Below are 13,171 nucleotides of genomic sequence, written 5' to 3'. Positions count from 1 at the left end.
AACACTTGCTCATTATAATTACTTGAGGTATTCCGTTTTCTTTTTAAAAATTGTGGACGCATTTGTGAGCTACGCAAGACTTCATCATGGAGGAAACTAAAAACATCGAGAACTTCACTGTTTCATGTACAATAATATAAAATAATGATTAATACAATCAATATGAATAGTAAGTTAAACACATATCAGAGTACTCCTTACTCCCCTCATGGCCGATGCCATAGATATTTACTGAAATAAAAAATATTTGCTTGGAGAGATTAACATGTTCCACATATTTAGTATTACTACATCTATGGTTTTAGTATTATCCATTTTATGGAAATGTTAGCGGTGAAGGCTCGAACAACCACTCGAATAATAATTTTGTTATTAAAAACATTAAAAATGTATAATATTTGTGGTTGTAATGGTCAATAAGGCGACTTTTCAAAATATCCTAAACTTGACGTTGAAGTTACTTATGCCGTCATAATCAGTGAGTTCTAAGTGAATCCGAAAATTAAGAAAAGACTACTAATTTCGATGCCTTTCGAATTTATGCCAAGTCATTATCCAAATAATTGAATAAAAGAAGAGAAAGCAGTTTGAGCTTCAAAAACACTGAACAACATATAGCCAGAGTTTCTGATTCAACCAAATATTCCTGGACAGCTTAATACCTCATGCGTAAAAACACGTCGATCAAAAATTCAAGTTCCATTAATTACTTCCTTGTACGGAGTACAGGAAACATTGAATAAGAAAAAATTCCGGGTACCATATTTAAACGAAAATATCCATTTTGACCGCTATCGAATGCAATTTATCGATGTTTTTGCGTGACATCTGTACGTAAGGATTTTTCCCCAAACCGAATTATAAAACTAATTTAATCCATTAACCTCCAAAACTACAAGGAATGTTTGTTTTCTCATGAAAATAATAACAAATATTAAATTAAGCATTTATAACATAAATTTACATTGGAAATAAAAAAAATGCTCTTACCTGTGGAAAAAGCGAGTGTTGCGTTCGCGCAACATCAGCGGAATAAGACTACGGATCAAAATCGTAAAAACAACCTTGTATTTAGCGTAAGTATAATGAAACACTCAATCGATTTCGAGGGCAGCTAAAGGTCCCTCCTCATCAGGAGAAAGAAATACCTAGAAAGAAGAAAATAAAGGAGAAGGAGTCTGAGAAACACGTGATCCTTATCAGCACTGCACGTGGTTATAACTGGATTTTTAATCAGAGTTGCAAAGCCGCAATCATCCCTCGAACATCATTGAAAGGGACATGTATGGAGGTAGCGGTGTTTTCGTTTCGGGAGGCATCATGCTTGGTAGTCGTACAGACCTTCACATCTTCGACGCAGGTTCAGTCAACGGGACCCGTTATTGTAACGAGATTCTTCTTCTATATGTGCGTCTTTTTAGAGGCGCTATGGGTCCGCAGTTCCTTTTCATGGACGACAATGCACCATGTCATCGCACAGTAGCTGCCGAACAGCTTTTAGAAAGTGAGGATATTGAACGTATGGATTGGCCGGCACGATCTCCGGATCTCAATCCCATCGAGCATGTATGGGATTTTCTAGGCAGACGCTTGGCAACTCGTACCTTACCACCAGTAACGATTCCGGAGCTTCGATTGGCGCTGCATGACGAATGGGCAGCAATGCCTCAACAACTCATTGACACCCTCATTCTCAGCATGGGCAGACGCTGTGAAACCTGCCTAGCAGTCAGGGGAGATCATATCCCCTATTAAAGACCGGATGTTTCTTGCTGGACACCCATCACAGGGATGTTTCGGCCTTCAGTCGCATTCCACTCCATGCTACTTTTTGAATAAAGCTTCTTTTTATCCCTCTGATTTCTCTTTTAGTAAGTGTGACTTACATTACTCATGTCCTTACGTATTGGGGATCTTACGGTATTAAATGTGTTGATTTGGAAAGCTTTTGTACAAAGTTATATTGAAAAAACCGTCTCGTCCTTAATTTTTGCACACCAGTGTAGGTACTGCTTCATATCCTTTGGCCAAATATTTAGTTTCCAGATTTTCTCCTCTACTTGCTAATAATATTCACACTGTAAAAAATTCTGTTGAAGTCATTGATAAACTTAAAAATATTTCTCCACTTCGTTCCATTATGGTTTCATTTGATGTCAAATCACTGTTTACTAATGTTCCGGTCGAAGGAGCACTAAATTGTCTTGAAACTAGGCTTCGGGAACTTCACTTCACACATACTGAAATTAATGAGTTGGTTTCGCTTACTAAAGTTTCTCTCAGTCAAACCCACTTTGTTTTCCAAAATGCATATTTTCGTCAAGTTGAAGGATTGGCTATGGGTAATTCTTTCACTCCGGTACTTGCTGACATGTATATGCACTATTTTGAGATGAAATTATTTGATAAACTATCTTTTCGTCTTTGGATTCGGTATGTTGACGACACTTTCGCACTTTTTGACAGTTATAAAGAGGATTTATCCGAGATTCTATCTATTACGAATTTAATTGATCCAGCCATCCAAATTCACTCTTGAAATTGAATCCAACAATTCCCTCCCCTTCCTTGATATTTTTATAATCCGCAATGAAACTGATTTTAGCACCACTGTGTACCGTAAACCCTTTGCAGTTTGTTTACCACCCCATGCCAAGTCATGCCACCCTGTTAAGCAAAAAATGGCTTCTTTTTACTATTATGTATTCCGCGCGTTTAAAGTTTGTTTCTCTGAATCTTTGCTTACCAATGAACTTAATTATTTGAGAGCAGTTGCGATTGACCGTGGATTTTCTCCCGTGATTATTGATAAAGCCGTTAAAAAATTTTCAGATTCCCATCAAAGAAGACATTCCACTGTTAGAAATAATATTAATGACCTTGTCGTGCTTCCATTTTATCCTTCTGTTAGCTATAAAATTGCACGGATTCTCCAGAAATTCAATTTTCAAGTCGGTTTCTCCCCTATTAATAAAATTCACCCTTCGATTCTAAAAGATTGCGTTTCTGTCTTGAATTCTTGGGTAATTTATAGTATATCGTGTCAGTGTGGTTTAAGATATATTGGCCAAACAAAAAGAGCGTTGAAGTTTCGTATCAAGGAACATGAATCTTATGGCAAAAAAGGCGAAATTAACAAGTCTTCAATAGCGTATCATAGTTGGACATTTAACCATAATTTTGACTTTGGGTCTGCAAAAATTATTCAAAAGGCTTCTTCCATTGGTGAATTGGATTTTCTTGAGGCTTTTCACATTCACAAAGATTTAGCATGTTTAGTTAATGATTTGAAGTCCAATCCCGTCCTTCCTAATGCCTTTAAAATTCTACTATCTTAATTCAGTTATTTTTGTCGATAGATGGCGTTACCTCCTCGTGTTTGGTACTACCAGAGGGTATAAAAATCCGTTCAGTGGTTGCTCTCCATTATTTGAAGTTCAGATTTTGAGCGTGAAGGTGCATTTGCCCCTCGCTCCCTATTTTAACTTCGCTAATTTTTCTTGTCTTTTATGCTTGATCAGATAGCCTGGCTCAGTAAAAGTAGGCGGCCAGTGCAACTCTGATTAAAAATCCAGTTATAACCACGTGCAGTGCTGATAAGGACCACGTTTTTCTGAGACTCCTTCTCCTTTATTTTCTTCTTTCTAGGTATTTCTTTCTCCTGATGAGGAGCGACCTTTCGCTGCCCTCGAAATTGATTGAGTGTTTCATTATACTTACGCTAAATACAAGGTTATTTTTACGAGTTTGATTGTCACATTAGCGTGTTTCTCTTCTAGTCAAGACTACGGATGTTTAGTGAGTAGGATTGTACTCGTGTGATGTTTCTTTTGAGTGGAGCACAGGATTACTTTTCAGTTCTATAACGTTTTATAAATTTACAAATCACTTTACTTGTAATTAATTTAATATTCAAATATACATTGTATTTCTTTTACAAATACAGATTATTTCATTTGAAAGATTCAAGCATGAAAAGCTTGATTACAATCATGATGTAAAGCTACATTACATACTTTGCATCTGTAAACAGTATGGCTATGTTGCTCTTTACAACAAAGTCTTTTGTTATCAACGGACTTTACGATAAAATGTCTACCATCTCCATGCAATGGTTTTTGAATGCTGAATTTACTAGGTCTTCCTGTTGCTGATCTATTTCTGGCTAATTCTACACTCTCAATAGGAGTTGCAAAAGGAATAATGCATTCTTGCGTCTGAAATCTAAAAGAGACTTTATATTTCCAGTAGTAAAAAATGGTGATATTTAGTAAGTTTAGATACGATCTCACCTCATATAATTTATCAGTATTGTCAATTTGACTATTGTCAAATGCAAATTCTGCTTCATATTCCTGTACTGCAAACGTGATATCGTTTCTCGTACAACAGGAACAGAAATGTCCTTATCAAAAGACCAATACATACATTTTTTCTTGAGGTAAAGAATGATATCCTGTAAGCAATAATATTCCAATAAATCTTCTCATATAGGCTTCAGATGCAATAAATTCTGGACAATTTTTTTTTCTGAGCGTACATATTTGTCTGTTCTTAATGAGAAGACAGTAAATGTCTAAACCAAAAAGAAAAAATCTGCGCAATAGTTTTACCTCGTATTTTGTCTTTTATAATTTCTCTTCTATCTCTTTCTTCATGTTCTTCCTGAGACATAACTAACAGTTCCTTTTTTATCCACTTCAAGATTTCAGTCTTCTGCTTTTTAAACTTTTTAGTATAATTATAACTGCTTTTAGAAGGCTGAAGCTTACTTCTTACGTGAATTTCAATTTCCCCAGAAGTATCATTTGGTAAAATAGCATTATCATTATTTAAAACATTGCCATTCCTTTCTTCTTCGTCGCTAGCCTCTGCAATTTCTGTGAGAACAACAACAATATCAGTTTCATTCTGGTCATTATTAACATTATCATCATCTGTTTCTTCATCAAAAAATCTTTGAAGGCCTTCTTCTAATGTAAGATACCTCGTTCTAGGCATTTTTAAACAACCAGAACTTGAACCAGAACGAAAGGAATGCGTGAAAAAGGAGATTGACTGCCCGTTTTCTGCTGACGTTGCGTCAGCGCAACACCTGTTTTCCCTTCCTTTCCAACACAAATATAAACATCTGACTGATGTAATGTTCTTATAAACGGTGACCTTGACTAAAAATAGATCACTCATAAAGACGGCGATTCTTTCGTTAAATATTTTCAGCAAAAATACCCGGTCGAAAATTTTGCTTAAAGTATGAGAATAATTATTATAAACAAAATGATTTTTGAAGGCAAATATTTTTTTACAGAAATAATCTTCATAATATTCACTACACAAAATCATCTGCTGGTATAAAATATCTTAGGTAGTTATATTTATATACGCATTTATTTTGACCGTTGCGTCAACGCAACACCAGCGGCTAATGAGTTAAAAGGGATTCAGAAGAGATTTTTTCGAGGCGTCTGTACTTACGTATGTATGAATGTATCTCGCATAACTCAAAAACGAGTAACTTCAGAATGTTGAAATTTTGTATATAGGACTGCTATAGCATGTAGTTGCCCACCTCCTTTATGGTGGCAATCAGCCGCACCAAAAGTATGTAAATATATATATATATATATATATATATATATATGCTTTAAAATAATTGAATTATGTTGTTCTTATCTTCCGGTTGATGTTCTTATGCCTTTAGTTAACGTCAACGCAATAGTTGTAGAATTATCATCAATTTAAATGTTGTTTAAGTGCGGCTAAGCCTAATTGTTTTACCATAGCAGCTATATTTGTTTACATTTGAAACTTAGCAGAATAGTGGATTTGTTACTAGTCTAGAGAAACTAAGCTTCGCATCAAGAAGGATGACGTCATCTTTTATTACTGCGAATTAAATCATGCTTAATCCATTCTGGAATTACCATATAAATTATTAAAATTATCCCATATATTGACTCAGCATAGCATCCACAACAAATGAAGTCAGTTTCTACACCTTCAGTGTCTTTTTGCCGAGTGAGACCAAAAGTAAACTTTCATTTTTGTGCACCGAAAAACTTGTTTTCTTGCCCGCTGGCCGAAATGCTTGCTTTTGCGTAGAAACTCTAATTTTAATTGTAAAAATTGTTCTTTATAAATTGTTTTAACTGTATTTATGTTTATATTTTCATTTTTTAATAATGATATTTTGAGGTTTCATGTATTTTTGCCTTGTCAAGAAATGAGAACTGAATTAATTGAATGAGAAATATATCTCTAACGAAATTCGAGGAAATTAGTTTAAACGAAATGCAGGAAAAAATGCATATAATTTAATATTCCGTAAGTAGTAACCCACGGTATACACAATCCAAATGAAATCAATTTGCAGATGAAGGCTTCTTTTATAGAATTTGTCTCAGACGAAAATGCAACACAAGAAATACTTTGCCTCTTTCGAATGGTACTAAATCTCCAGAGTGAAGTCTTATGTCAATCTGTATAGTCTGAAAATGTTGACGGATAACTGGCAAGTAAAAGGGCCGGGGGTAATGAGCGTTTATGATGTCTCCGTCATTTCCTTCTACGGTGACAATTTTTAACAACTGGGCCCACAATTTGAGGTTCTACGAGATAGCAATACACATACATGACAGGAAAAGATACTTTGGGATCGGCTACAAAAAGACTTTGTTCCAATCCTTTGTAAACACCCAGCTCGAACCCTAGAAGCTCCGCTAATCCTTCGTGAAGAATGACTTTGCAGTTTTCGTCGGTCTTAATGGTCACTTTTTTCGTAACAGGATGATAACTGAATTCAATCTTATTTTTATGGGAAGGTATTTTCATGGCTTTTAATAAATCTGGTATCGTTTCATAACATCCTGGAGGCACTCTTCGACCTTCCAATTTTCCATTACCCAAATCAAATCCAAATAAATTATTGTCTTTTCGGACGTTATACCATGTGTGAGGGTAAATAAAGTCCACAAGAGATAACTCGCACTGACTATTTAAATCCATCGGAGTAGGAAGCTGAGTGGTAAATTGTGATATTTTGTTGTATGGAAAAAAACGCATGGAGCTGTTGCTGATCAGTGTGATAAAGAAAGACACGTTTCGTTCAAATGACAGATAAGCAGAATGTACGGGCCTTTTATACCCTTCTCACATCCTCCACTCAAGCACTGAAGCTTTCGGGGTACCCCTGAAATTTCACAAAATATTCTATTTTCCCGCGACGTTTCCTCTTTCTTAAAACTTTTTCTACAGGATAATAACCAGAATCCGAAACCTTTTGAAGTTCTTGTTTGTAAAACGTTCCTTGTATAACTTCTCCTGCAAGATCTTTCAGTTTATAGACAACAGGAATTCGTCGAATAATTTTATAGATTGTAAAAATTTCTCGTGTCCAATTTTGTTCGTATCCTTTCTCAAAGACCATTTTTTCTCGGCTGATGCGTACCGTATCTCCAATCTTTAAATCTGAAGAAACAGGCACTTGTGCTGGTTGCTGTCCGTACAATGTTTTCCAAATTCTTTCTTGATTTTGTAGCGTAACGGATACAGGTTCTGTCTTAATACTACGATGCCATGTATGGTTATAACTGGATATCAATTTATCAATCACATCAATGTACTTTCGTGTATTCATTTCGGTTGCTTTACTTTTCAGACGGAAAAGTATTTCCACATTTTTGTTTTTAGAGTTCGATTAAATCGTTCTACGACAGAAGCTTTGGTTGTATTATGTGTCGTGAAAAAGCAAACGTTTCTCTTTTTCAAAAAAATTTTGAGCTTGTTTATTGGTAAACTCTTTCCCTGCATCTGTTTGTAATGATTCAAGTGTACGTTCCGAAAATATCTTTTCGAAAGCGGATTGGATGGACACAGATGTTTTATCTTTGAGAGGGATAGCCAAGGCGTATTTGGAAAAGATATCTATACAGGTCAGCAAATATTTATATCCATCATTAAAAGAGGCCAGGGATTGCATATCCACTAAATCAGATTGAAATTGCTCGTTTAAGCCTCCTACGATGACTCTGTTCCTGGTAAACGTGTTCCTCAAAGGCTTGTGCAAAGTATAAGAATCCTTGGTTTGCAACCATTTCTGGATATCTTTTGTTTTTACGCGATCTTTTAAAGCACGATGCAAAGCAGCAACACCCTCGAAACTTGCGGGGACCTGTGGATCCCGATAGGTCTGAGACAGAGCTGCGTTCATTGCAACAGTTGTTATGATCTAAGCGTACACTGATATTCATTTATATATGTTTGACTAGAACAGGGAAATAATGCCAGAGTTTCACGTATATTAAGATTCTAGAAATAGGTCTAAAAAACAAGAGAGAAAAATGAATGTTACTTAACATCTCAAAGGCTGAATAATGAATGATACATGTTTAAGAATAACAACACTATTTATACTCTATAAAAGTCAACAGGTATTTTGAAAATAATTTATGTGAGTAATCATTACAGATTAATTCTTTTAAATAATGTCTGAAAGAATGAGGCCATTGTAAAATAAAAATAACATTTTTTTTATTGAACATAATAATTAATTTACAGATATTCATAGTATTCAATACCTAAGACACCATTCGTAGTACAAAATGTGTTTTTTACTTCGTCGAGTACATGGTTTAAACACACAGATTTTAAAAAGTCCTTGGTAATGTAGTGAGCAGGTTTCAGTAACATTAAATAGGATTCTTCACCCCAAATATTTCCGTAAAATTGTCTGGCGATGTCAACAGCATTGAATCTCAGAGCAATGGCATTCACAGTTTCTGTCTTATGAACAAGTTCTTCACCGTCTATGCGCTGGGGATATTTTAGTTCTTCTTGTTGGTTAAGAAGCTCTTCAAGCGACATCTTTAGAATGGTTTCGAGGCGTGCTCTTCCCATGGAAAGATCGAAGGATTCTGGAAGGTTTTCCTCGTTAATAGGTTCGTCAAATACGCTTTCATAGGCTTCACAAAAGTTCATATTTTGATAAACGAGGTTGGTGACAATGTCACTGATACGGCTAAAACGTGTCATCAGTTCTTCCCATTGCGCAGTCGTAATGCTGAGGCTACATTTTGCCTCTCCTGTCGAAGTTGCTTCAAAGTAAAGTAAGAATCTTTATACGTGACCACAAAATTCTTGGGCAATTCCAGATTCAGTGTCAGCAGGTCTGGTTCCTCCACTGTCATGTTGGTTGCGAGAACATTCAAACACCATGGCTCAAAGTTCACTCCACGTCTTGTCTTGTCGGATAGTCTTGTCGGATGGTACGATTTGCCATATTTAGCATACTCTCGAATGTGCACAGTAACTTTTCCCTTGTAAATGCTGGGTCCCACAAAGACATTGTTTCCCATGTAAGTAAGCTCCTCTGGAATAGTGTCTTCAGTAAAAAGTCCTTTGCGCTGAAAGAAAAAAAATTGTCAGTCATTTGGTAGACAAAAAACATACACAAAAATGAGGTAAGATAAACTTTAACATACGAACCTGTTTTACAAATACGTACTTTTTTCTCGAAATGGCTTGTTTCTTCTGCCTTCCTTTTGGTGCAAGGGATATCTCGCGTTCGAAAAAGATTGCAGTCCTCCACTTTATCATTCAAAGGCATGGATTCTTTCTCAGGCAGGTTTTCCGTCTGAAAAGTAAAGGCAAATTAAGCACACATTGCAAATTCAAAAATAAACTTTCCTATAGATTGAAACTCTAAAAACAGTATGTTTTTGAAAAAAAAAAAAACTTAACTTACCTCTGCAGCGATGTGGTTTCGTGGCTGTCCAGGATTCATGTTTAAAACGATGAAGAAACAAAAATCTGATGAAATTAACAATGATAGTCCAAGCAAAATATGTGCTTACACTCAAGGCGACAGCAGGAAAGAAATGCGGAACGTTGCTCGGGATAGCCTTATATCGGGCAGGAACTCTTTATTTCATCTGAACGGTGATTGGTTAAGAAACGGTGAGGTCATATTTCAAAGAATCTGATTGGTTCACAGAAAAGTATCCATACACCTCAGCGGAGGCATACAAAGGTGTGATACGGCAGACGCCATTTTGTAAAGCAACATGTCGCAACAAGAAATAGATGATGTCATTCCAAACACGTGGTTCAAGAGTTCGTTGCCACAAACATAAAAAATAGTGTCGTTGCCACAAAAAATAAAAAACTTTGAAAAGATCGTTGACACACCATAAAAACGAAACTTTGATGATGTCATTCCGTCTACGTCATTCCTTCCATCTACGTCACTTCCGGTTGTCACGTGATTCAAGATGGCGGCGACCACGCCCCTTTTCTGTGACGTCACTTCCGCCGGCCGGTTACCGTGGGTTACTACTTCCACACAAGGAAGTCATGTTGTGTAAAAATCTGATTTTTTAATTTTAAAATTTGAGTTCAGTTGAAAGCATAGTCGAATTAAAGCAAAGTTTCAGAGTTATTCGAAATTGCTGCCCTACTACTTTAGTTGGTGCAAAAACATCATGGACCTCAGAAACTCCCTCTTTATGAGTACGGTTGTGGCAATCGCGAGGTACTTTAATCCTTCAGAAGAGTATCTTCTTGGTGAGACGGGTGTCCTGATCCCAGCTATTCTTTTATTCAGTTCTTAACTACTGCTTTTCAATTTTTATGTCCCTTGTAATTTCCTTTTCGAAGGAAGGAGCTCACAGTGTGTCACATTGTTATAACTCTTTCGTCTCTGGCTTACAATGGTAAGAAATCTGTCTACGCGTTCTTCGTGCGTGCAGCCCTGTACGGATGAAAAGGTTAGTTCTGGTAACTAAAGAACTAGATACTGTCCCTGGCACTCCGCTTTGGCCCTTGGCTATATAATGGTGTTAGACACCAGGCTGACTGAGTTACTAGAGCCTAACTCTCGTAGAAAACAATTTAAAATTTCGAAATAGATTGCTAGTTATAAAAGTCTTTTGTAAAAATCACTTGCCTATCTTCTAAAGTGACAACTGAAGTGTGTGTAGAAACCACACAGGAGAAGGGTTAAAAGTACCCTTTATTAAACTATTTAAAATTCACAATGCTTCGACTTGACGCTAACTCACTACACCTCACTCGGGGGTAACTCAAATAATAAGAACTAAAGTAAAAATTCGAAGATATTAACAAGTAGTAGAAATTCCTCTACAGGGCTCAGATACTCCTGTTACTTAAAACTGCGTCGAAATCTAGTGGCAGCAAACAGCTGTTATGCTATGTTAACCAGCAATAAATGCAGAAATAGAAACTCATGCTACAGAGATAACGGCGCTTGCCCAAACTCTCTAATTTCCCCTTCTAGAATTCGGTATTTAAACCTTTTCTCCTCAAGGTAGAATTTGTATGACTTCACGCGCGCTACCAAATTTAAATACTCTGCCATTAACAATTAGGGGAATGAAGACTTATAAGAAAGAACATATAACTTAAACTAAATTCGTTATTTAAAATAAATATAAATCTCTACACGTTTGGGATTAAATAAATAGTCAAGACACAAGGCGCGTACGTGTAACTCCTATCAGCAGAAACAGGAAAATAAATTACTGTAAGTAAATGCTAATCAGATGGTGACACAAACGTTACGAACATAAACAATGCACTTAAAAATTGGGAACAGGATTTACAAACAAAGAATATGCATTTTATATAAGCAGTTAGCCATTCAATATAACCATGGGCCTTTTGATGTTATCTGGGTTGTTGAAGTTGTAGTTATAGATTCCAATTCCAAGATCATTAATCCCGCTCTAGCGTTTATGAAAATCTTTTGCCAGTTGACAATAATATGTCTTTAACTGGACAGTTTTCAGCTCTGCATGTATTCTGTTGTTGCGAATATACAAGGGGGTATCTGTAATTTTCAGAAGAGCACAGTTCTGGGCAATTAAGAGTTGCTTATGATATCTTTTAAAGAAATAAACCCAGACTGGATAAGTATAGCATTGCATGGGGCTCAGAATGGATTTATAAATGACTATTTTATCATTTATAGACAGAACGCTATTTAGAACAATTAAGAGGTCCGAGCAGTCAAGCGATTTAGCTTTACGCGCTCGAAACCTCAGGATAATTGATGCAATCTGTGGGGTCCATGAGACAGAATTAGTGAGAACCATCCCAACATTAAGGGACTTACTTAATCCAGGGCAGAGTAGTTTTATAAAACTTGAGATTTTTTGTTATTTTCTTCTTATTTGTGACTAAAATAGCCACACAGCATTTAATTTTAATTTGAAATTTTGGCATTTGCTTCAGCTCAAACGAAAGGCATTTAGCAGTGTCCACTGATATCAATCTGCTGGTGTCTAGTCCTCAATGCCAGTGGCTTGTGGATAAGCGATAGGGAGATCGCTTATCGACAAGTCCTGCTTTCGAGGCAGCAGATTACAATAAGCGAATAGACCCGGTTAACTGTGGAGCAGGAATCTGCGTCACCTTGTTTGGCTTCGCGGTGGGGTGCCACCAGGTTCGACTTTTTATTCGTATATCAAATATGACTCTTACTCAATATCAGCAATAAAAATGGAAATTAGAAAAAAATAAGAATGGATGAAGTAAAAGAATATTAAACTGTGAGTAAAAGAATATTAAACTGCGATCCAAGATTCATATTTGTTGTTAGTGAGTTCTGATTTTCGTAAAATATCACCATTTCTGATTCATAAGTGTAAAATCATATCTTGGTGATTTGAAACCTGTTAAAATACTTCGATCTGATGTTTTGCTATCAGACACGATATGTATTGCTCAATTGGCAGCTCTTCTTGGAATGTTGGGACATGTTAATGTTAAAAGCCTCAGCACATAAGAGTTTGAATCACTCCCCCTGATGCGATTTACAAGTATGATTATTTGCCGACTCTTTCATAAAAGAACTAATCTAAATTTTCTGACCAAAAGATCTGTGCTGCAAGATGAATCAAGATGGGAAATGAAGGTAAGTTAATACGCACAAGACACATTATCTTGACCTTCAGCCCACTAACACTACTATAACACTACTATAAAACATATTATCACAGCTCATAGTTCTGGGACACAACACCTGTGATAGACAGGTGTTGATATTATTCAATCTGCACCGCTGCGCCACTATGCATAAATTTCAAAGGAGAGCGCACAGCACGTTTTAGGACATGCTCATTCAGAGTAGTAAAGTGACAAGAAATTTGTCGTA

The 13,171-nt window shown here is 36.2% G+C and overlaps 1 protein-coding gene across 1 annotated transcript; it reads right to left on the bottom strand.

Moving 5' to 3' along the window:
- Window positions 1-8,536: 8,536 nt before the first annotated feature.
- Window positions 8,537-9,776, bottom strand: LOC146995125 (uncharacterized). Its single transcript, XM_085826109.1, has 2 exons — window positions 9,503-9,776; window positions 8,537-9,401 (listed from the first exon to the last, which is right to left on the bottom strand). Exons 1-2 carry the CDS (start codon window positions 9,602-9,604, stop codon window positions 9,030-9,032), a joined length of 474 nt encoding a protein of 157 aa, XP_085682235.1. The 5' UTR covers window positions 9,605-9,776; the 3' UTR covers window positions 8,537-9,029.
- Between the last annotated feature and the right edge of the window lie 3,395 nt (window positions 9,777-13,171).

The sequence above is a fragment of the Stegodyphus dumicola genome, chromosome 10, assembly GCF_044657685.1.
Source record: "Stegodyphus dumicola isolate Sdum_Otavi_A_Nest chromosome 10, ASM4465768v1".
NCBI lineage: Eukaryota > Metazoa > Arthropoda > Arachnida > Araneae > Eresidae > Stegodyphus > Stegodyphus dumicola.
Note: the sequence above shows the minus strand (reverse complement) of the source record. Positions and strands in the feature narration are given on the sequence as shown.